At 40.2% G+C, this 24,525-nt stretch overlaps 1 protein-coding gene across 1 annotated transcript; it reads right to left on the reverse strand.

The window, feature by feature from the left end:
- Positions 1-18,777: 18,777 nt before the first annotated feature.
- olfml3b (olfactomedin-like 3b) lies at positions 18,778-22,083 on the reverse strand. Its single transcript, XM_073469211.1, is given in 3 exon segments — positions 18,778-19,562; positions 20,686-20,971; positions 21,850-22,083. Coding segments are annotated over 3 exon segments (1,305 nt in total).
- Positions 22,084-24,525: the final 2,442 nt, after the last annotated feature.

Below are 24,525 nucleotides of genomic sequence, written 5' to 3' on the forward strand. Positions count from 1 at the left end.
CATTTATCATCTCAGCGTTTTGTCATAGTGGCGTCACTGATTGAGTGTTTTGTAATTTTGTCATTCGTATTTTCTGCCACCGGACGTGATTATGAAGTCCGTCGCTGTGGCCGGATGATGGATACGCAGAGACCAACAGCACACCACATACTGTCCGATTTTTCAGGCTCACGCGGCCATCATCCGCGATGGCCGAGGAGTTAGAGTGGTTGTCAATTTGGCCTCTGCTTGTGCGCATGCGCAACGCCGTAGAGATCCGCAGGTTGCGTGTTCGAGTCCAGACAGGGACCAGTCCATCTCCAAGCACAAGCTGTACAGGGCATGCGGAAGTTGTCCGTGCTGACATTGTAGAAAGGCTCCGCTGATTGTTGGTCTGAACAAAAGTTCTGTTTTTAACACAAAGTATCCGAAACTCCTACTTGAGTTCAAATATGACTTTGGTTAAAGTGAGAGTCATCCATATGAATGATACTTGAGAAAACGTCCTAAAGTATCTGATATTAAATGTACTTAAGAATCAAAACTCGCCTACAAGTAAAAGTAAATGATACGCATCTGTACATGTATGCACATATACTATCGATTATCGGCCTGGCCCATTGTCAGACGCCATATTCAGCATTTTTCTAACTACTGGAATCAGTTTTTTGTTTTAAAAAAAAAATCTGACTGTCGATTAATTACGTTAATTGAAACATGCAGTCATTTGGCTCTGACGCAGCATGTTATCCGAAAAGTAACTGGTAACTAAAGTTAATCCATTAATGTAGTGATTGAAAAGAACAATATTTGTCTCCAAATGCAGTGGAGTAGAAGGATAAAGTACCAGAAAATGGAAATATTCAAGACACACACACGCACACACACACACACAGACACACACACAGACACACACACACGCACACAAACATATTGATTGACCCCTAATCCATTTAATGTGTTGAATCACCAGAAATGAATTTGTTTAGACTGTAGATACTAACCAGGATTTTTAAAAGTGAAAGTCCGCCTCACCAATCAGAACATAACTGATTGATAGGCTAATACATTTCATATTAATATGAATAAACATCATCTTCACAAATTGTTGTGTTTTTGAGATAAAATGACATCAATTATAGTGGCCCTTTGTCACTATCGCGCATGCTGGTGGCTTAAAGGGCTTGTACGCGTGCCAGTGTATGTGTAGGCGCATTCTGGTGTAAGTGCATAACACAACAAATGTCCAAGCATTACTTCTCTTTTGTTGCAGATTTATTAGGCTACACACAGCCGACTCAAAAAATATAATACTCACTATCACAATAACACACAATATTCTGACCTGCGGAGTTACACGCCAGGCACGGTCAAAAACCGTATGGATTCCCCAGCTTGCGCACCTGCGCTGATTAACCCACCTACCTACATAGAAACAAAAGCAATGGCCTAAACAGATACTGCCACCTACTGGCACAAATGTGTACAACACTCATGAACAAAGAAAATGACCAATCTGGCCCCTACATAAATACAGTCAAGAAGATTCAGAGCTTAAGACTCAACGAGATGAAACTTTAAATTTAAAAGATGCGCATTCACCTGATTGGTTGTGACAATTCTTTCAAGGCTTCATCTCGGCCAAAAGAGGCCAATCATTTGAAAAGTAAAGCCATTTCAAATGTGAAAACTGCCTGGCGAGTGAGTTTTTGTTGGGAGAGTGTGTCAGGCATAATATTTATCAAAATAATGACAACAATTTGGCACCATCAGTGAGACGAGGTGTCCGCTGGAGGCCTTTAAGTAGCCCTGGAGTTCTGTGTCCTTGTGTAGCGAGCTGGAGCCACGAAGGTGAGGTGACCCACGCCGCATTCTGGCTCAGTGTGGCGGCTGGTTTCCATCAGTGTGTCCGTGTGTGACCAATATTGATGGTTCCCTGCAAGGGACCAACACACCGGGCTGAAGCAGTGTGGGAGCCAAGCTGGAGTGAACTCTGGCAAGCTACCGCACAGACTCCACGAGTTTGTGTGTTTTTATTGAAGATGAGTACACTGAATAACTTATCTAGTAGGATGAAGAGACTCAAGTCCAATACGAGGGATGATAAGTTATTTTACTCATTATCTTAAGCATATCATTGAGTTCACCACGTTTTTCTTTAGTCCCAATTTTTGAATACTGTAACAACATTTACACTGAGCGGCAAAATCAGTCTTCAGGTAGCTACTGAAAATTGTGTGTGCGGTACAATGAATACTCTGAAGTTGACCAGGAGGAAAACAGTGAATTTCAATCAGTGTTAGAGAGCACACAGACACGCTCATCAGCCCGCTATATTTTTGGTATTGTGCTGTCTTTTATGAGTTTGACAAAAAAAAAAAAGAAAAAAAAAAGACAAAAGCATCCATTTCAACACTTGAGAATGTCAGCCGTGAATGAGCAGCATTTCATTTAGTTTTTTAATTTACTGATTGATTTTTTCCTTTTTCCCACAGCATGGCCTTGAAATAACGCTAAACCACGGATTCGTGGAAGTGAAACAAAGCACAGGTGTTGCTCTATACGACCTGTTGTCTCACTGTAAACGTAAACGGCTTTAAGTCGGCAAATAGGTTTTTAGCAGTTTAAAAATAGTATGCATCTAGAGGGAAAAGGCAAGGCAAGATGTTAACGTGGTTAGATGAGGATAAGATAAGATGCTCCTTTATTGATCCCCCTCGGGAGAAATTGACAGGTATAACACAGCAGTACAGAGGGAAATAAGTAGCAGCACAAGAGTAAGTCTGAAAAAATAGAGCCAATAATAAGGAGATATTGTAAAGAATAAAATAACGTTTTTAATAAAAATCTAATAAAAAGCATTAGAGCAAAGATAAACATAGGCCTACTATATACAGTAACGGTCCTTGTGTGTAATGACGTGTGCAACACTACAATAAATGTGGCTGCGCAAATGTGCAATGTGCGGGTTTCCTGAGATAATTAATAACAGCAGAAGAAAAACCAATCAGTGTTTAAGTGACAGACTGATTGTTTTTTTGTTCTGTTGTCAATTATCATCTCAGCGTTTTGTCATAGTGGCGTCACTGAGTGAGTGTTTTGTAATTTTGTCATTCCTATTTTCTGCCACCGGACGTGATTATGAAGTCCGTCGCTGTGGCCGGATGATGGATACGCAGAGACCAACAGCACACCACATATTCTCCGATTTTTCAGGCTCATGCGGCCATCATCCACGATGGCCGAGGCGTTAGAGTCGTTGTCAATTTGGCCTCTGCTTGTGCGCATGCGCAACGCCGTAGAGATCCGCAGGTTGCGTGTTCGAGTCCAGACAGGGACCAGTCCATCTCCAAGCACAAGCTGTACAGGGCATGCGGAAGTTGTCCGTGCTGACATTGTAGAAAGGCTCCGCTGATTGTTGGTCTGAACAAAAGTTCTGTTTTTAACACAAAGTATCCGAAACTCCTACTTGAGTTCAAATATGACTTTGGTTAAAGTGAGTCATCCATATGAATGATACTTGAGAAAAAGTCCTAAAGTATCTGATATTAAATGTACTTAAGAATCAAAACTCGCCTACAAGTAAAAGTAAATGATACGCATCTGTACATGTATGCACATATACTATCGATTATCGGCCTGGCCCATTGTCAGACGCCATATTCAGCATTTTTCTAACTACTGGAATCAGTTTTTTGTTTTTAAAAAAAAATCTGACTGTCGATTAATTACGTTAATTGAAACATGCACTCATTTGGCTCTGACGCAGCATGTTATCCGAAAAGTAACTGGTAACTAAAGTTAATCCATTAATGTAGTGATTGAAAAGAACAATATTTGTCTCCAAATGCAGTGGAGTAGAAGGATAAAGTACCAGACAATGGAAATATTCAAGACACACACACGCACGCACACACACACACACACACACACACACACACACACACACAAAGATATTGATTGACCCATAATCCATCTTATGTGTTGAATCACCAGAAATGAATTTGTTTAAACTGTAGATACTAACCAGGATTTTTAAAAGTGAAAGTCCGCCTCACCAATCAGAACATAACTGATTGATAGGCTAATTATATTCATATTAATATGAATAAACATCATCTTCACAAAATGTTGTGTTTTTGAGATAAAATGACATAAGTTATAGTGGCCCTTTGTCACTATCGCGCATGCTGGTGGCTTAAAGGGCTTGTACGCGTGCCAGTGTATGTGTAGGCGCATTCTGGTGTAAGTGCATAACACAACAAATGTCCAAGCATTACTTCTCTTTTGTTGCAGATTTATTAGGCTACACACAGCCGACTCAAAAAATATAATACTCACTATCACAATAACACACAATATTCTGACCTGCGGCGTTACACGCCACGGCACGGTCAAAAACCGTATGGATTCCCCAGCGTGCGCACCTGCGCTGATTAACCCACCTACCTACATAGAAACAAAAGCAATGGCCTAAACAGATACTGCCACCTACTGGCACAAATGTGTACAACACTCATGAACAAAGAAAATGACCAATCTGGCCCCTACATAAATAAAGTCAAGAAGATTCAGAGTTTAAGACTCAACGACATGAAACTTTAAATTTAAAAGATGCGCATTCACCGGATTGGTTGTGACAATTCTTTCAAGGCTTCATCTCGGCCAAATGGAGGCCAATCATTTGAAAAGTAAAGCCATTTCAATTGTGAAAACTGCCTGGCGAGTGAGTTTTTGTTGGGAGAGTGTGTCAGGCATAATATTTATCAAAATAATGACAACAATTTGGCACCATCAGTGAGACGAGGTGTCCGCTGGAGGCCTTTAAGTAGCCCTGGAGTTCTGTGTCCTTGTGTAGCGAGCTGGAGCCACGAAGGTGAGGTGACCCACGCTAAATTCTGGCTCAGTGTGGCGGCTGGTTTCCATCAGTGTGTCCGTGTGTGACCAATATTGATGGTTCCCTGCAAGGGACCAACACACCGGGCTGAAGCAGTGTGGGAGCCAAGCTGGAGTGAACTCTGGCAAGCTACCGCACAAACTCCACGAGTTTGTGTGTTTTTATTGAAGATGAGTACACTGAATAACTTATCTAGTAGGATGAAGAGACTCAAGTCCAATACGAGGGATGATAAGTTATTTTACTCATTATCTTAAGCATATCATTGAGTTCACCACATTTTTCTTTAGTCCCAATTTTTGAATACTGTAACAACATTTACACTGAGCGGCAAAATCAGTCTTCAGGTAGCTACTGAAAATTGTCTGTGCGGTACAATGAATACTCTGAAGTTGACCAGGAGGAAAACAGTGAAGTTCAATCAGTGTTAGAGAGCACACGGACACGCTCATCAGCCCGCTATATTTGTGGTATTGTGCTGTCTTTTATGAGTTTGACAAAAAAAAAGAAAAAAAAAAAGACAAAAGCATCCATTTCAACACTTGAGAATGTCAGCCGTGAATGAGCAGCATTTCGTTTAGTTTTTTAATTTACTGATTGATTTTTTTCCTTTTCCCCACAGCATGGCCTTGAAATAACGCTAAACCAGGGATTCGTGGAAGTGAAACAAAGCACAGGTCTTGCTCTATACGACCTGTTGTCTCACTGTAAACGCAAACGGCTTTAAGTCGGCAAATAGGTTTTTAGCAGTTTAAAAATAGTATGCATCTAGAGGGAAAAGGCAAGGCAAGATGTTAACGTGGTTAGATGAGGATAAGATAAGATGCTCCTTTATTGATCCCCCTCGGGAGAAATTGACAGGTATAACACAGCAGTACAGAGGGAAATAAGTAGCAGCGCAAGAGTAAGTCTGAAAAAATAGAGCCAATAATAAGGAGATATTATAAAGAATAAAATAACGTTTTTAATAAAAACCTAATAAATAGCATTAGAGCAAAGATAAACATAGGCCTACTATATACAGTAACGGTCCTTGTGTGTAATGATGTGTGCAACACTACAATAAATGTGGCTGCGCAAATGTGCAATGTGCGGGTTTCCTGAGATAATTAATAACAGCAGAAGAAAAACCAATCAGTGTTTAAGTGACAGACTGATTGTTCTTTTGCTCTGTTGTCATTTATCATCTCAGCGTTTTGTCATAGTGGCGTCACTGATTGAGTGTTTTGTAATTTTGTCATTCGTATTTTCTGCCACCGGACGTGATTATGAAGTCCGTCGCTGTGGCCGGATGATGGATACGCAGAGACCAACAGCACACCACATACTGTCCGATTTTTCAGGCTCACGCGGCCATCATCCGCGATGGCCGAGGAGTTAGAGTGGTTGTCAATTTGGCCTCTGCTTGTGCGCATGCGCAACGCCGTAGAGATCCGCAGGTTGCGTGTTCGAGTCCAGACAGGGACCAGTCCATCTCCAAGCACAAGCTGTACAGGGCATGCGGAAGTTGTCCGTGCTGACATTGTAGAAAGGCTCCGCTGATTGTTGGTCTGAACAAAAGTTCTGTTTTTAACACAAAGTATCCGAAACTCCTACTTGAGTTCAAATATGACTTTGGTTAAAGTGAGAGTCATCCATATGAATGATACTTGAGAAAACGTCCTAAAGTATCTGATATTAAATGTACTTAAGAATCAAAACTCGCCTACAAGTAAAAGTAAATGATACGCATCTGTACATGTATGCACATATACTATCGATTATCGGCCTGGCCCATTGTCAGACGCCATATTCAGCATTTTTCTAACTACTGGAATCAGTTTTTTGTTTTAAAAAAAAAATCTGACTGTCGATTAATTACGTTAATTGAAACATGCAGTCATTTGGCTCTGACGCAGCATGTTATCCGAAAAGTAACTGGTAACTAAAGTTAATCCATTAATGTAGTGATTGAAAAGAACAATATTTGTCTCCAAATGCAGTGGAGTAGAAGGATAAAGTACCAGAAAATGGAAATATTCAAGACACACACACGCACACACACACACACAGACACACACACAGACACACACACACGCACACAAACATATTGATTGACCCCTAATCCATTTAATGTGTTGAATCACCAGAAATGAATTTGTTTAGACTGTAGATACTAACCAGGATTTTTAAAAGTGAAAGTCCGCCTCACCAATCAGAACATAACTGATTGATAGGCTAATACATTTCATATTAATATGAATAAACATCATCTTCACAAATTGTTGTGTTTTTGAGATAAAATGACATCAATTATAGTGGCCCTTTGTCACTATCGCGCATGCTGGTGGCTTAAAGGGCTTGTACGCGTGCCAGTGTATGTGTAGGCGCATTCTGGTGTAAGTGCATAACACAACAAATGTCCAAGCATTACTTCTCTTTTGTTGCAGATTTATTAGGCTACACACAGCCGACTCAAAAAATATAATACTCACTATCACAATAACACACAATATTCTGACCTGCGGAGTTACACGCCAGGCACGGTCAAAAACCGTATGGATTCCCCAGCTTGCGCACCTGCGCTGATTAACCCACCTACCTACATAGAAACAAAAGCAATGGCCTAAACAGATACTGCCACCTACTGGCACAAATGTGTACAACACTCATGAACAAAGAAAATGACCAATCTGGCCCCTACATAAATACAGTCAAGAAGATTCAGAGCTTAAGACTCAACGAGATGAAACTTTAAATTTAAAAGATGCGCATTCACCTGATTGGTTGTGACAATTCTTTCAAGGCTTCATCTCGGCCAAATGGAGGCCAATCATTTGAAAAGTAAAGCCATTTCAAATGTGAAAACTGCCTGGCGAGTGAGTTTTTGTTGGGAGAGTGTGTCAGGCATAATATTTATCAAAATAATCACAACAATTTGGCACCATCAGTGAGACGATGTGTCCGCTGGAGGCCTTTAAGTAGCCCTGGAGTTCTGTGTCCTTGTGTAGCGAGCTGGAGCCACGAAGGTGAGGTGACCCACGCCGCATTCTGGCTCAGTGTGGCGGCTGGTTTCCATCAGTGTGTCCGTGTGTGACCAATATTGATGGTTCCCTGCAAGGGACCAACACACCGGGCTGAAGCAGTGTGGGAGCCAAGCTGGAGTGAACTCTGGCAAGCTACCGCACAGACTCCACGAGTTTGTGTGTTTTTATTGAAGATGAGTACACTGAATAACTTATCTAGTAGGATGAAGAGACTCAAGTCCAATACGAGGGATGATAAGTTATTTTACTCATTATCTTAAGCATATCATTGAGTTCACCACGTTTTTCTTTAGTCCCAATTTTTGAATACTGTAACAACATTTACACTGAGCGGCAAAATCAGTCTTCAGGTAGCTACTGAAAATTGTGTGTGCGGTACAATGAATACTCTGAAGTTGACCAGGAGGAAAACAGTGAATTTCAATCAGTGTTAGAGAGCACACAGACACGCTCATCAGCCCGCTATATTTTTGGTATTGTGCTGTCTTTTATGAGTTTGACAAAAAAAAAAAAGAAAAAAAAAAGACAAAAGCATCCATTTCAACACTTGAGAATGTCAGCCGTGAATGAGCAGCATTTCATTTAGTTTTTTAATTTACTGATTGATTTTTTCCTTTTTCCCACAGCATGGCCTTGAAATAACGCTAAACCACGGATTCGTGGAAGTGAAACAAAGCACAGGTGTTGCTCTATACGACCTGTTGTCTCACTGTAAACGTAAACGGCTTTAAGTCGGCAAATAGGTTTTTAGCAGTTTAAAAATAGTATGCATCTAGAGGGAAAAGGCAAGGCAAGATGTTAACGTGGTTAGATGAGGATAAGATAAGATGCTCCTTTATTGATCCCCCTCGGGAGAAATTGACAGGTATAACACAGCAGTACAGAGGGAAATAAGTAGCAGCACAAGAGTAAGTCTGAAAAAATAGAGCCAATAATAAGGAGATATTGTAAAGAATAAAATAACGTTTTTAATAAAAATCTAATAAAAAGCATTAGAGCAAAGATAAACATAGGCCTACTATATACAGTAACGGTCCTTGTGTGTAATGACGTGTGCAACACTACAATAAATGTGGCTGCGCAAATGTGCAATGTGCGGGTTTCCTGAGATAATTAATAACAGCAGAAGAAAAACCAATCAGTGTTTAAGTGACAGACTGATTGTTTTTTTGTTCTGTTGTCAATTATCATCTCAGCGTTTTGTCATAGTGGCGTCACTGAGTGAGTGTTTTGTAATTTTGTCATTCCTATTTTCTGCCACCGGACGTGATTATGAAGTCCGTCGCTGTGGCCGGATGATGGATACGCAGAGACCAACAGCACACCACATATTCTCCGATTTTTCAGGCTCATGCGGCCATCATCCACGATGGCCGAGGCGTTAGAGTCGTTGTCAATTTGGCCTCTGCTTGTGCGCATGCGCAACGCCGTAGAGATCCGCAGGTTGCGTGTTCGAGTCCAGACAGGGACCAGTCCATCTCCAAGCACAAGCTGTACAGGGCATGCGGAAGTTGTCCGTGCTGACATTGTAGAAAGGCTCCGCTGATTGTTGGTCTGAACAAAAGTTCTGTTTTTAACACAAAGTATCCGAAACTCCTACTTGAGTTCAAATATGACTTTGGTTAAAGTGAGTCATCCATATGAATGATACTTGAGAAAAAGTCCTAAAGTATCTGATATTAAATGTACTTAAGAATCAAAACTCGCCTACAAGTAAAAGTAAATGATACGCATCTGTACATGTATGCACATATACTATCGATTATCGGCCTGGCCCATTGTCAGACGCCATATTCAGCATTTTTCTAACTACTGGAATCAGTTTTTTGTTTTTAAAAAAAAATCTGACTGTCGATTAATTACGTTAATTGAAACATGCACTCATTTGGCTCTGACGCAGCATGTTATCCGAAAAGTAACTGGTAACTAAAGTTAATCCATTAATGTAGTGATTGAAAAGAACAATATTTGTCTCCAAATGCAGTGGAGTAGAAGGATAAAGTACCAGACAATGGAAATATTCAAGACACACACACGCACGCACACACACACACACACACACACACACACACACACACACACACAAAGATATTGATTGACCCATAATCCATCTTATGTGTTGAATCACCAGAAATGAATTTGTTTAAACTGTAGATACTAACCAGGATTTTTAAAAGTGAAAGTCCGCCTCACCAATCAGAACATAACTGATTGATAGGCTAATTATATTCATATTAATATGAATAAACATCATCTTCACAAAATGTTGTGTTTTTGAGATAAAATGACATAAGTTATAGTGGCCCTTTGTCACTATCGCGCATGCTGGTGGCTTAAAGGGCTTGTACGCGTGCCAGTGTATGTGTAGGCGCATTCTGGTGTAAGTGCATAACACAACAAATGTCCAAGCATTACTTCTCTTTTGTTGCAGATTTATTAGGCTACACACAGCCGACTCAAAAAATATAATACTCACTATCACAATAACACACAATATTCTGACCTGCGGCGTTACACGCCACGGCACGGTCAAAAACCGTATGGATTCCCCAGCGTGCGCACCTGCGCTGATTAACCCACCTACCTACATAGAAACAAAAGCAATGGCCTAAACAGATACTGCCACCTACTGGCACAAATGTGTACAACACTCATGAACAAAGAAAATGACCAATCTGGCCCCTACATAAATAAAGTCAAGAAGATTCAGAGTTTAAGACTCAACGACATGAAACTTTAAATTTAAAAGATGCGCATTCACCGGATTGGTTGTGACAATTCTTTCAAGGCTTCATCTCGGCCAAATGGAGGCCAATCATTTGAAAAGTAAAGCCATTTCAATTGTGAAAACTGCCTGGCGAGTGAGTTTTTGTTGGGAGAGTGTGTCAGGCATAATATTTATCAAAATAATCACAACAATTTGGCACCATCAGTGAGACGAGGTGTCCGCTGGAGGCCTTTAAGTAGCCCTGGAGTTCTGTGTCCTTGTGTAGCGAGCTGGAGCCACGAAGGTGAGGTGACCCACGCCGCATTCTGGCTCAGTGTGGCGGCTGGTTTCCATCAGTGTGTCCGTGTGTGACCAATATTGATGGTTCCCTGCAAGGGACCAACACACCGGGCTGAAGCAGTGTGGGAGCCAAGCTGGAGTGAACTCTGGCAAGCTACCGCACAAACTCCACGAGTTTGTGTGTTTTTATTGAAGATGAGTACACTGAATAACTTATCTAGTAGGATGAAGAGACTCAAGTCCAATACGAGGGATGATAAGTTATTTTACTCATTATCTTAAGCATATCATTGAGTTCACCACATTTTTCTTTAGTCCCAATTTTTGAATACTGTAACAACATTTACACTGAGCGGCAAAATCAGTCTTCAGGTAGCTACTGAAAATTGTCTGTGCGGTACAATGAATACTCTGAAGTTGACCAGGAGGAAAACAGTGAAGTTCAATCAGTGTTAGAGAGCACACGGACACGCTCATCAGCCCGCTATATTTGTGGTATTGTGCTGTCTTTTATGAGTTTGACAAAAAAAAAGAAAAAAAAAAAGACAAAAGCATCCATTTCAACACTTGAGAATGTCAGCCGTGAATGAGCAGCATTTCGTTTAGTTTTTTAATTTACTGATTGATTTTTTTCCTTTTCCCCACAGCATGGCCTTGAAATAACGCTAAACCAGGGATTCGTGGAAGTGAAACAAAGCACAGGTCTTGCTCTATACGACCTGTTGTCTCACTGTAAACGCAAACGGCTTTAAGTCGGCAAATAGGTTTTTAGCAGTTTAAAAATAGTATGCATCTAGAGGGAAAAGGCAAGGCAAGATGTTAACGTGGTTAGATGAGGATAAGATAAGATGCTCCTTTATTGATCCCCCTCGGGAGAAATTGACAGGTATAACACAGCAGTACAGAGGGAAATAAGTAGCAGCGCAAGAGTAAGTCTGAAAAAATAGAGCCAATAATAAGGAGATATTATAAAGAATAAAATAACGTTTTTAATAAAAACCTAATAAATAGCATTAGAGCAAAGATAAACATAGGCCTACTATATACAGTAACGGTCCTTGTGTGTAATGATGTGTGCAACACTACAATAAATGTGGCTGCGCAAATGTGCAATGTGCGGGTTTCCTGAGATAATTAATAACAGCAGAAGAAAAACCAATCAGTGTTTAAGTGACAGACTGATTGTTCTTTTGCTCTGTTGTCATTTATCATCTCAGCGTTTTGTCATAGTGGCGTCACTGATTGAGTGTTTTGTAATTTTGTCATTCGTATTTTCTGCCACCGGACGTGATTATGAAGTCCGTCGCTGTGGCCGGATGATGGATACGCAGAGACCAACAGCACACCACATACTGTCCGATTTTTCAGGCTCACGCGGCCATCATCCGCGATGGCCGAGGAGTTAGAGTGGTTGTCAATTTGGCCTCTGCTTGTGCGCATGCGCAACGCCGTAGAGATCCGCAGGTTGCGTGTTCGAGTCCAGACAGGGACCAGTCCATCTCCAAGCACAAGCTGTACAGGGCATGCGGAAGTTGTCCGTGCTGACATTGTAGAAAGGCTCCGCTGATTGTTGGTCTGAACAAAAGTTCTGTTTTTAACACAAAGTATCCGAAACTCCTACTTGAGTTCAAATATGACTTTGGTTAAAGTGAGAGTCATCCATATGAATGATACTTGAGAAAACGTCCTAAAGTATCTGATATTAAATGTACTTAAGAATCAAAACTCGCCTACAAGTAAAAGTAAATGATACGCATCTGTACATGTATGCACATATACTATCGATTATCGGCCTGGCCCATTGTCAGACGCCATATTCAGCATTTTTCTAACTACTGGAATCAGTTTTTTGTTTTAAAAAAAAAATCTGACTGTCGATTAATTACGTTAATTGAAACATGCAGTCATTTGGCTCTGACGCAGCATGTTATCCGAAAAGTAACTGGTAACTAAAGTTAATCCATTAATGTAGTGATTGAAAAGAACAATATTTGTCTCCAAATGCAGTGGAGTAGAAGGATAAAGTACCAGAAAATGGAAATATTCAAGACACACACACGCACACACACACACACAGACACACACACAGACACACACACACGCACACAAACATATTGATTGACCCCTAATCCATTTAATGTGTTGAATCACCAGAAATGAATTTGTTTAGACTGTAGATACTAACCAGGATTTTTAAAAGTGAAAGTCCGCCTCACCAATCAGAACATAACTGATTGATAGGCTAATACATTTCATATTAATATGAATAAACATCATCTTCACAAATTGTTGTGTTTTTGAGATAAAATGACATCAATTATAGTGGCCCTTTGTCACTATCGCGCATGCTGGTGGCTTAAAGGGCTTGTACGCGTGCCAGTGTATGTGTAGGCGCATTCTGGTGTAAGTGCATAACACAACAAATGTCCAAGCATTACTTCTCTTTTGTTGCAGATTTATTAGGCTACACACAGCCGACTCAAAAAATATAATACTCACTATCACAATAACACACAATATTCTGACCTGCGGAGTTACACGCCAGGCACGGTCAAAAACCGTATGGATTCCCCAGCTTGCGCACCTGCGCTGATTAACCCACCTACCTACATAGAAACAAAAGCAATGGCCTAAACAGATACTGCCACCTACTGGCACAAATGTGTACAACACTCATGAACAAAGAAAATGACCAATCTGGCCCCTACATAAATACAGTCAAGAAGATTCAGAGCTTAAGACTCAACGAGATGAAACTTTAAATTTAAAAGATGCGCATTCACCTGATTGGTTGTGACAATTCTTTCAAGGCTTCATCTCGGCCAAAAGAGGCCAATCATTTGAAAAGTAAAGCCATTTCAAATGTGAAAACTGCCTGGCGAGTGAGTTTTTGTTGGGAGAGTGTGTCAGGCATAATATTTATCAAAATAATGACAACAATTTGGCACCATCAGTGAGACGAGGTGTCCGCTGGAGGCCTTTAAGTAGCCCTGGAGTTCTGTGTCCTTGTGTAGCGAGCTGGAGCCACGAAGGTGAGGTGACCCACGCTAAATTCTGGCTCAGTGTGGCGGCTGGCTTCCATCAGTGTGTCCGTGTGTGACCAATATTGATGGTTCCCTGCAAGGGACCAACACACCGGGCTGAAGCAGTGTGGGAGCCAAGCTGGAGTGAACTCTGGCAAGCTACCGCACAAACTCCACGAGTTTGTGTGTTTTTATTGAAGATGAGTACACTGAATAACTTATCTAGTGGGATGAAGAGACTCAAGTCCAATACGAGGGATAATAAGTTATTTTACTCATTATCTTAAGCATATCATTGAGTTCACCACATTTTTCTTTAGTCCCAATTTTTGAATACTGTAACAACATTTACACTGAGCGGCAAAATCAGTCTTCAGGTAGCTACTGCAAATTGTGTGTGCGGTACAATGAATACTCTGAAGTTGACCAGGAGGAAAACAGTGAAGTTCAATCAGTGTTAGAGAGCACACAGACACGCTCATCAGCCCGCTATATTTGTGGTATTGTGCTGTCTTTTATGAGTTTGACCAAAAAAAAAAAAAAAAAAGACAAAAGCATCCATTTCAACACTTGAGAATGTCAGCCGTGAATGAGCAGCATTTTAATTAAATTAAATTTAATTTAATATCTCACTTTTAGCGTAAACGGTTTTAAGTCGGCAAATAACTTTTTAGGAGTTTAAATAATGCAACTAGAGGGAAAAGGCAAGGCGAGATCTCAACGTGGTTAGATTGTGTTCTTTGATAGTGGTGTCACTGATGAGTGTTTTGTAATTTGGTAATTCATATTTTATGAATACAGGAATAAATAAATAAATAAATAAATAAATAAAAACTGACATAAATATGGAAATAAATGCATACATGCATAAATAAGACTTGGTAATCAAACATAAACATAAATAAATGTATTGTATTGATTTCTACATTTACGTACTCCTACATGTATCTATTTCTGTATTTCTATGTCTGTATGTCAGTGAGGTGGGAGGTCCTAATAATAACTAACAATCTTAAGCAGGATTGGTCTTCTAGGCGAGCCAGACTCAAGCAATAGTACATGTTCCCTGTACAGGATATACCCTAGCTTACCTAAACTTTTGTGATGTTAGCAAACTAGTGACATGTCAGGGTTACCAACAAGAGGCTGTGAGTAGATGACACACCTGTAACCAATCCTACTTTATATTGAGCTCATTAACATACAGACACAGAAATAAAGAAACCATTAAGTGTAGAAAATGTAGAAATAAATGTATTCCATTTACAAAGGCGGGATCGACAATAATACAATCGTGGATGGCGACAAATTCATGTAAGTTTAAGGTTTTTGCTCGAAATCACATCACATAATCACTGGCAGTAAACAGCGGTAGCTGCCTGGCTCTAGCTGCCGGGGACAGACGCTGTTTTTCGGGCGGAAGTGTGACGGAGAGTCGGTAGTACAGACAGCATGACAGCAACTTCTCCACGTTCAGCATTTTCTTCCTCATATAAGTTGCCAAAGACACGAGCTGCTGCCACATTACTGTAGTTTGGTATTGTTAGGGTGTTTTAGTGGGTTGAAGTGTGGGACATTGTTCTTTAATTTGATGAGTAAAGGATGTGTTCAGTTGCCTCTGTTTCCTCGTACTGATCCAGTGTTTTGTTATCTGGTTAACGATATTTTACGCCACCAAACTTGATCAGGAAGTCAGTGTGCCCAGCTGATAGAGACACCGAGACCAACACTGTCATAGATAAGAGCCATTATTACGACGTTCTGTCTTCAAAAGTTTGCAATGGCTGAGTGGATAATACAGTTGCAAGTACAAACAAACTATATGCGCATGCGCATTGCCCTCGACCTGCGGAGGTTGGTGGTTCGATTCCAGCTGGAGACAGCCTGGTTTCGGACTAGGGCTTACCTCCATTGGCGTTGAGCACGCAACTCCCTCAATCATGGTTTGAAAGATACGGTAGAAGGATTTATAGAGCAGGCTTTGCTTTTATTTGTGGGATGACTCTATAAGCGTCCTTTTCTGCTCAGCCGAGTTGTTCTGATGTAGTGTTTTGGTAGGTTTTGCCTTTGACAGCAAAACGTTTCTTTTTGATTGGACACGAAGAGATTTTCAGTCTTTTATTTGTGTCAATACAGATGCTTCAAGTGACTTAAAAGTAGCCTACTAAGGAAAGCTCTCACTGGACACTCGTCAGAAGAAGGTAACAATAATGAAATGTGATATTTCAAGTGGCATGATAACAAGATAACAATAACAGGAAGTCAATGCGGTGGAGCCGTAGGATAGCCCAACACTCAGCCTGGCAGAAGCTGTGTAACCTCACCGAGCACCTTAACAGCCTGTCATTTATCTCACCTTCAGCACTCACTGTATGTCAGGCACAAAGTTTTCACTGTGTTCATTAAACACAACACAAATAACATGTACAGAATAATATAAGGAATGTGTGAGCATTTTGTGTGTGTGTGTGTGTGTGTGTGTGTGTGTGTGTGTGTGTGTGTGTGTGTGTGTGTGTGTGTGTGTCACCTCATCTTAAACAACAAGTCATCATTCATGACACCTGTAAGCAAGTTGCACTACAGCCTTTTAGACCATACTGCATATTACATTCAATAGTAATGATAAACAGAGACAGAAAATGGCATACACTGCCACAGTGTCTCCTTGATGCAACCACTGGGGGGCACCAGATGTGTAAATCCAGAGGCCTTCACTCAGTGACTGTCATATGTTAGGAGATGTGCACAGAAAACTGCCAGACTCCTCGTGGTAACGTGTTTATTTTCATAGTCAACAATAATTAGAGGCAGAAACAGGAATAGATGGCTGTCAGAAAAAGAGTGTATCATAAGCAAACTAAGAAATAGATATGTTATATTCAGATATAAATTAATAAACAACAGCTTTTATGTGAGAGGCATAAATGAAATAGTGGTGTTAATTTGGGTGATCTCATTTAATCCACAAATATGTTCATGCTCAACCTGAATAATGGATAAAAAGAGGAATATAACAGTGCTAGCCAGCTAGCTGATTATGGCACGTTTCCTAATATCCCAGTTATATTTCTTGCTGCTTTGAGGTTGACTGCCATAGTGACAACATTGTTGTGATAGCATTATTAGTGACATCATATACATCATATATCTTTGATTATGACATTTGTTTTGTTAATCAATCTGTACACTAGACATTTTAAAGTTAATTTACTCAGGCAGCAAACGTCTTTTTCAATGCTCATAATCATTAATTGTCTTTTATAAAATATAATAAATGTTATATGTTTATCGAGAAGTTCAGCAACACTGAGGCCTGAATTATAATAGAGGCTACACACACTGTTACCATTCCCATAAAGCACTGGTTCTCAAACCTGACCAGAAGGGTCAAAGTACTAATTGAACTGAGCAAACACTTGTTTTCATGCAATGCTACAAAGATTTATGCCAACCAACATTTATTCAAAAGATGGACAGATCTGGTAAGTGCAGTGAAAGTGATCGGTGCCGTGAAACATACTCTAATTTAAAAGTATGATGTGTCCTGTATTTGTAGCATGAAAAAAAAGAAACAAATACTTCAAAAATAAGTAAAAGGAAAACAATGAATAGAAGGTGTTTCTTGTTTGTTAGTAAAAACTATCACTATATCTCACTGAAATGTTGCCTTCCAGGTGATTGTGTCTCCTATTAGCTGTAATGAGATATTTTGACCAGATATTAGACAAATATACTTGGTAAAACTTCGAGTTTTTGCCGTAATCTCACCTTGGAGCTTTAGAAACCTAAACAGACAGTAGCACAGAAGATCACAGGTAAGTACAGTAAGCTGATGCGCAAGTAGACACAGAAATTATTGTTAATTAGATTAGAAATTAACTTAGATTAGAAATAAATGTTTGGGGGCGATGAGAAATCACATAACACCTCTCAGAATTTGGAAATATGTCTAGGGTGTGAAGGTATACAGATACAGTTCTACAATCCAGTACGTTTGCATCTTTATTAGGTTGATGAAGATTCAGACTTAAAGACCATTATACCATTATACCAACCTTTGGCACTGCACGTGTCTGCACCCACGAGATACATTAAATTTTTACGTTTCAGACGTGTCATAACATTATTTCTTCAATAGTTGTTGTATCCCATTCAGATTACCTACATACGAGCTGACTTTCATGTCAGGAGGACGAGGGTATGGTAGTGTGATAGGCAACATGGCTGGCCTGCGGGAGACCACTGTTCGAGACAGTGTCTTAACATTTGTGATCATGAAACCACTGGATATTTCTGATGAGACATCAGGTTGATTTCCAGCTGTGTTTGTGGTGCATAGAAAACAGGTGTTTTAACCCAAAATGCGATCTTTTCCTAACTAACTAACTAACTATAGTTTCTTTTTTGGCTTTATTACACAGGACAGCTTAGAGAGATGATGTCAGACTTGAACCCTGGGCCTGCTGCATCGAGGACATGGCCTTTTTCCATGGGGCACATTCTCTACCAACTGAGCTACCAGCTATCAGCTAAGTGGTTTTTTGTGCCGAAATCTATCCAAACCATAAGCACAGCATTGTCGCAACATAACATTAAACAATTAACCCAAAGAAACGTAAAGTTTCAACATATCTGTGGTTTGCAGAAATGTACATGGCAACAACATTACAGCATTTATTCCACCTATTGGGTTGGGAGACGAGCCTGATCAGTAATACACATTAAAGAAGAAGATTCTACAGCATTAAAAATGGTTAGCAGTGACATCAAGTACTCAAACTTTTTCTTTTAGGTAGTTTGGGTTCATTTGTGGGAGATTTGGGAGGAAAGTGCGGTGTATTTAACTTAAATTTCCATTTTTTTTTTCATGATCAGCTTGTACAGGATCTGGTAGCCATCATCCCAGGCGTACAGCAGCTGCTCCTGCGGGTTGTACTTCAGACTGGAGTGGGCTCCGTAACGCTTTGGAAAGTAAATCAGTGGTGCGTCTTCATTGGTCACCATACCGTTGACGTCAAACACACACTGGATGCGAGAGCGACCAGGCTGCTTGGTGTTGTACACCACGTACAAAGTGCCACAGATGATGAAAGCCGCCTCTGCGTTCTCTCTCGGACAGTTTGTGTCCCACATCTGCTCGATGTCCAGCGAGTTGGCGTCCATTTTAGCCACAGAGATGTGCCTCTCGTTCTGCCGTGTGGCGTAAATGGCCCACAGGCCTTCTTCATCCACTGCCAGGTCCATCAGTGTCTCTGGGGTCAGGCCGAACACTGGAACATGGTCCTGCAGTGGAAACACTGTGCTGTCTGTCTCAGAGCTGTTCCTCATGTCATATTTAACCACCTTTATCTCTTCAGCCTGGTTTATATAATACGCGTGATTTCTGTAGACAACATGTCCCGTTCCCCTCCAGGCAGACGGCAGCTTCAGATCCTTGGACAGAGACATCCCCAGCGAGCGAGTGAAGTCCTGCACGGAGGCAAACTCATGGATGGTGTCGTCATCCGTCCCGTTAAAAATGTAGACCTTCCCAGAGCCTCTGCTGGTGTCTTTGGTCCACATGCCCTTTGGCCCTCCAACTCGCTTCAAGATCTTCATGGCTTTTATGCTGGAGATCATATCACTGCAGTCTGAAATCGAGAGAGATACATGGGATTCACATGGTGGGTGACACCTCTCCAACATGTTAACAATCATTTCAATATATCAGAACAGTTTTGAGAGGAATAGCTCCACAAGGCTCAAAAGCACATCAATGAGTTGCACTGTTGAGCTAGCTGTTCTGTCGTGGTGATGAACATGTGGTTGCTCTGTAGTCACCACATGTTACACATGGATTAACTTCCTGTGGTAAATTAATCCCACATACACTGCTCAAAATACCCACTAGCCAGACATGTGGCTCAAGTTATTTGGTCCAAGTCTCAAGTCAATTTTTCTTGGGTGAGTCAAGTCACAGGTTGTGTCAAGTCAAGTCGAGTCCTTAGTTAAGGTCAAGTCGCACGTCAAGTCAGCCAATGACAGCCAATGACAGCCAGACAACAACATCAAACTTGTTACATTCTGTCTGTCCATCTGCCTGTTTGCAGAATATCTCTTGATTTCTTGTTCCCCCTCACTGTTTGAATAACCATCCATGGAAATAAATCAAATCCTCAAACATAAAATGAACACAGACAAAACATTGCAGTCATCATGTCTCAAGTCACGTCACAAGTCTTTAACTTCCAAGTCCAAGTCGAGTCTAAAGTCATTTATTTTCTGTCAAGTCAAGTTGCAATTTTTATCAAAACAGACTCAAGTTCTCATCTCCTCCACTAGCCCACCAAATGTGTATCAGTCCGCCATTGAAAATAGTCCCCGACCTATGCACAGTTTACTCCTGTTTGAGATACATCTGTTCAAAGCAACAGTGTCAAGCTGTTTGGGGTAATAACTTTGCAACCGAGTGGTTTTTAAATATGTATGTCTTTTGTGGGAACCAACAGGCTTGGAGCCAATTGACACAGGGTGGGAAGTTGACAAGAATTAAAAAGGAGGACTAAGGTATTGTTGGTTTTTGTCTTTTCTTGGGATTTGGTGCCAATTACAAAACTATATATTAACATCCTTTTGAGTGTACAAATCTCTTTAACTTTCTCAATGGATTACTTTTAAGTATTTTCATGTTCATCCTCGATAAAATACAGTATTTATTCTGATAAACAGCTCATTTAACTGTCCACGTGCAGTTTAAGCACATCATTATCTCACCTGATAGTTTTGAATACTTTGCCTTCTGCTTCTCCTTCACCAGCGTCACCTGCTGCTCGATCAGCTTGTCGTCCACATCCACACACGGCTGAGCTCCGTTCTGAGTCTCCAGGTAGTCCAGCTCACGCTCGACCCGGTCCACCCGTGTCCCCACGCCATCCAGATTCGTCCTCAGTAACTCTTTCTCTTTATCCAGGTTCTCCAGCTGGGAAACCATCTGTTGCTTCAGCTCCCGCAGCTCTGAGGCATAACGGGTGGTCTGTTCATGCCACAAAGAGATCCGGTCCTGTTTTAAGAGAAGGTGACAAAGGATTAGTTATGTGTGAATCTTTATACAAGGTTCACACTCCATCTTACCTGTTTGTACTTTAGTAATATGAGCAGTACATATTTGTTTTACAGGAACTTTAAATGCAGCTCTCGAAATCCCTAAAAAAGCCATAATTTTATGTTCTTTTCAGGCTCAGTAAATAGACGGGGACGGAAGGACATAATAAGTAGGAAACTCATCCTGAAAACAACCAGGTTCAGCCCACACGTGGCAAGTAACCACCCTGCTCAAATGTCCTTTAGCAAAACACTAAGTCCTGCCAGCTCGCTCTGTGGCAGCTGACCTTTGACCCCATGGTGGAGGAGAGAAATGAAAAGGGATTTTCTCCACAGGTGATGGAGAAAAAAATGGAGTAAAAGACTGACATTACATTAATTACAAAGCAACCCAGAAACTGAGGTTTGTTTATTAAGCTCTCTAAAATCAAACATGTTTTATATTTAATCTTTATACAAACAATACAATTAGATACGGCATTTTTGGATGCCAATATTGCACAACTCCTTTAAAACAAACCAGATTTCCCATCATTTAAGAATTTTCCATAGTCTAACTTGTATAAACTGCAGTTTTTGAATGAATCAGGTAATTTCTGACGTCATATTTTTATATCTCGACTAATCACCCATTTAAACTACATTTTTTCCCAGTCTCCTAACCCAGACAAGAAGCTAATGATCCTTATACATTTCAGAGAGCTGCATTTTCCAGCATTTTCCTCAGGATTTGCCCACATCTGCATTCCATTGCCTTTGCCCTCTTCCCTGGAAGTTTCCTCTCAGAGGGACTCTGCTGGGGCACAGGGCTCGGCAGGAAGGTAAAGTGAGTCTTACCTCAATAGCGAGCAGCCTCCGCTCCAAGTAGTCAATCAGTGCTTGGTGCTGAGCGCTGGCAAAGCAGGCCAAAGTAACCAAGACAACAAGTCCTCTCATTTTGTGTCGGCTCAGTCTTTTTCAGCTCCTGTAAAACTTTGACTGGAGCTTGGTGAGAGAGTGTGGAGGAGCCAGCAGATTCCCAGAGGTGGGCTGGAATGTTTTACTGAGCTGTCTGGGAGGAGCCAACAACATCTGGTGTAGATGGAAGGATACCGTCTGTAACACAGACAGTGGTTTTTATCTTTACTTTAGCTTTTACCTGCTGACAAACTGAAAAAAAACCCAAATATATGGTCTGATGGTTAAATGTATGTATGGCTTTGATGTGGTAGGTAGTGTTTTATAATGTGGTCCTGCGCCACATTAACGTTAATGTGGTGCAGGACCACAAGTGACGTAGGAGGAAACATAATGCGAGTGAGAGTCAGGAGTCATTGAGGCACTCCTGGATTACGGAGACCATAGACTGGGGATTTGAACCAACTTAAAAAAATAACCTATGTTTAAAACTCTGTAACAAACTTCTGAGGAACACAATATGAACTATACTAACAGATGAATTTCTTAGATGTCTTCCTGAGCTCTAATCCAAACAGGTATCTTAATTTTGATAGGTAAAAGTTAGCCTGATGCGCCTCATTAAAGCAGTCACTCAATACACTGTCAATTTTAATAGTTGACTTTAAAAAGTCAGGAAACCAACTACGTCAGAATTACCAAGTAAAGTAGACTACTGAATTGAAGTTGTACGAGCAAAAAAGTTTTAACAACTTTTACTAATCGTTTACTAAGTAAATGTCAGTTTGTACACTTTTTATACTATGCCCACTAAACAGGAGATACATTTTAAACTCAAGTATTGTTTTCCTCCATAACCTTTCTAATAAATACTGTAATAAATCTCGAGGCAAACCAATCAGAGAACCAGCCTTTTAGATAAAGCAGTTAATCCTGGTCCTATAATTGGCAATAACACTGTTACACCAAACTACAACAGCACAGAATAACCCAGAGGATCTATCTGATTTAAAACCCTGTGAGCACTCATGTAAACCTAAAATGTAATGGATAGCGTTGTTGACTAGGAAAAATCTATTAATATTCACATTTCTTTTCGAACTTCATTTATTAGTTTTGGAACATTCATTAGCTGAATATTTTTGGGTGAGGTCACAGCAGTGTCTGTCTGCAGTGTTTTCCAGCTGCCTCTGTGCACAGGAGCACTTGTAATAATGGGCTTATGTCTAAAGCTTAGCAAAAACAGTAGTTAGTTTGGCTAGTGGTGAATTACTATTATAAATTGTTGTATTATTATAAGGACACCTCATCACACATCTCTTTTTCAATGTATTTTTACAGCATTTATTGAATTAGTTCCATGATTCACTCTGAGCCAAGCAGGCTATAATTAACAGCATACTCTTCCAGTCCGTTTGACTTTTACAGATTAATGAGTCATTTAATTTTGGCTGTTTTGAACAACTTGACATAATTTCCAGTAGCAACACATTTGTGGAGAACAAATATGAAGTATTTAGGCTGTTTGCTGTAAAAACTGCAGTCTGTCTTTCATTCATGCTCTCTCTTGTATGATTTTATGTAAATTGCACCCGGTGCATCTGATGTGGTAAATCAGTTTTACACAACAAAACAGCATTATTTTCATTCCAAACTACAATGCAATTGATTTGCATTTTAATATATATATTTAAAAAAAAAATTTAAAAATTTTAAAAAGCATCACTGCAGTGTCTACCTATGCAGTCCACTGGCATGATCACCACAGACAGCATGGCGGCTTTTATCCTTATACTAAACACTAACTGATGCAATCAAACCAGCAACTGTGAAAGATGGCATATGATCTGCACCGTTCAGTTCTATCCTGAACTCTCTTCGTGCCAAGACACATTCCTAAAGGGATATAAAAGACCAGCTCGCTGTGTTATGCAGACAATTAGGTGTAAAGTTGAGATGCATTTATGGAGAAACATTTGAAACCCATTTTCAAGCATGGAGGGCAGCCTATATGACACTGCATCACATTTTTATCCACTGGAATGGCACCCTAGAGGGCACTTCTGCTCATTATTTATGAGAAGTATATTTATTTATTATATATTTTATATGTACTTTTAAAAAATTCGCTGCACATTAAAAGTTATTGATTTAACTGAGTGATCACTAAGCCCAGGAAGTACAAACAGTTCTCTATTGTACTGCGTTGTAACTCATTTGTAAATGTCATCATCATACACATGAATTACACTAACGCTGTTTCAACTGAAGCTTCTCTGTTTATTTTTTACAATATGGTGACTGTAATTCATGTTAGTGCGAGGCAGGTTTATGACTTTTCTTTATCTCACTATGAACCATGACTGGCTCAGTTTTGTTTGTGTAAGGATGTGTTCATTTGAATACGAGTCTTTTTTATTATTCATTAAGCTTTTATTTTGGTAAAATAAAAAAAATAAAACAAAACAAAACACTGAAACATACAGGGCATACAAGTCGCCATAACAACCGGGATATTTATAAGTAAAAACAGGATGAGATGATTATTAAATGATGTGTTTAAAAAGGTAGACGTGTTAATATGTAACAAACCAGTACCTGTTTATGTGCTGTGTA

The sequence above is a fragment of the Pagrus major genome, chromosome 6, assembly GCF_040436345.1.
Source record: "Pagrus major chromosome 6, Pma_NU_1.0".
In the NCBI taxonomy this organism is placed as follows: domain Eukaryota; kingdom Metazoa; phylum Chordata; class Actinopteri; order Spariformes; family Sparidae; genus Pagrus; species Pagrus major.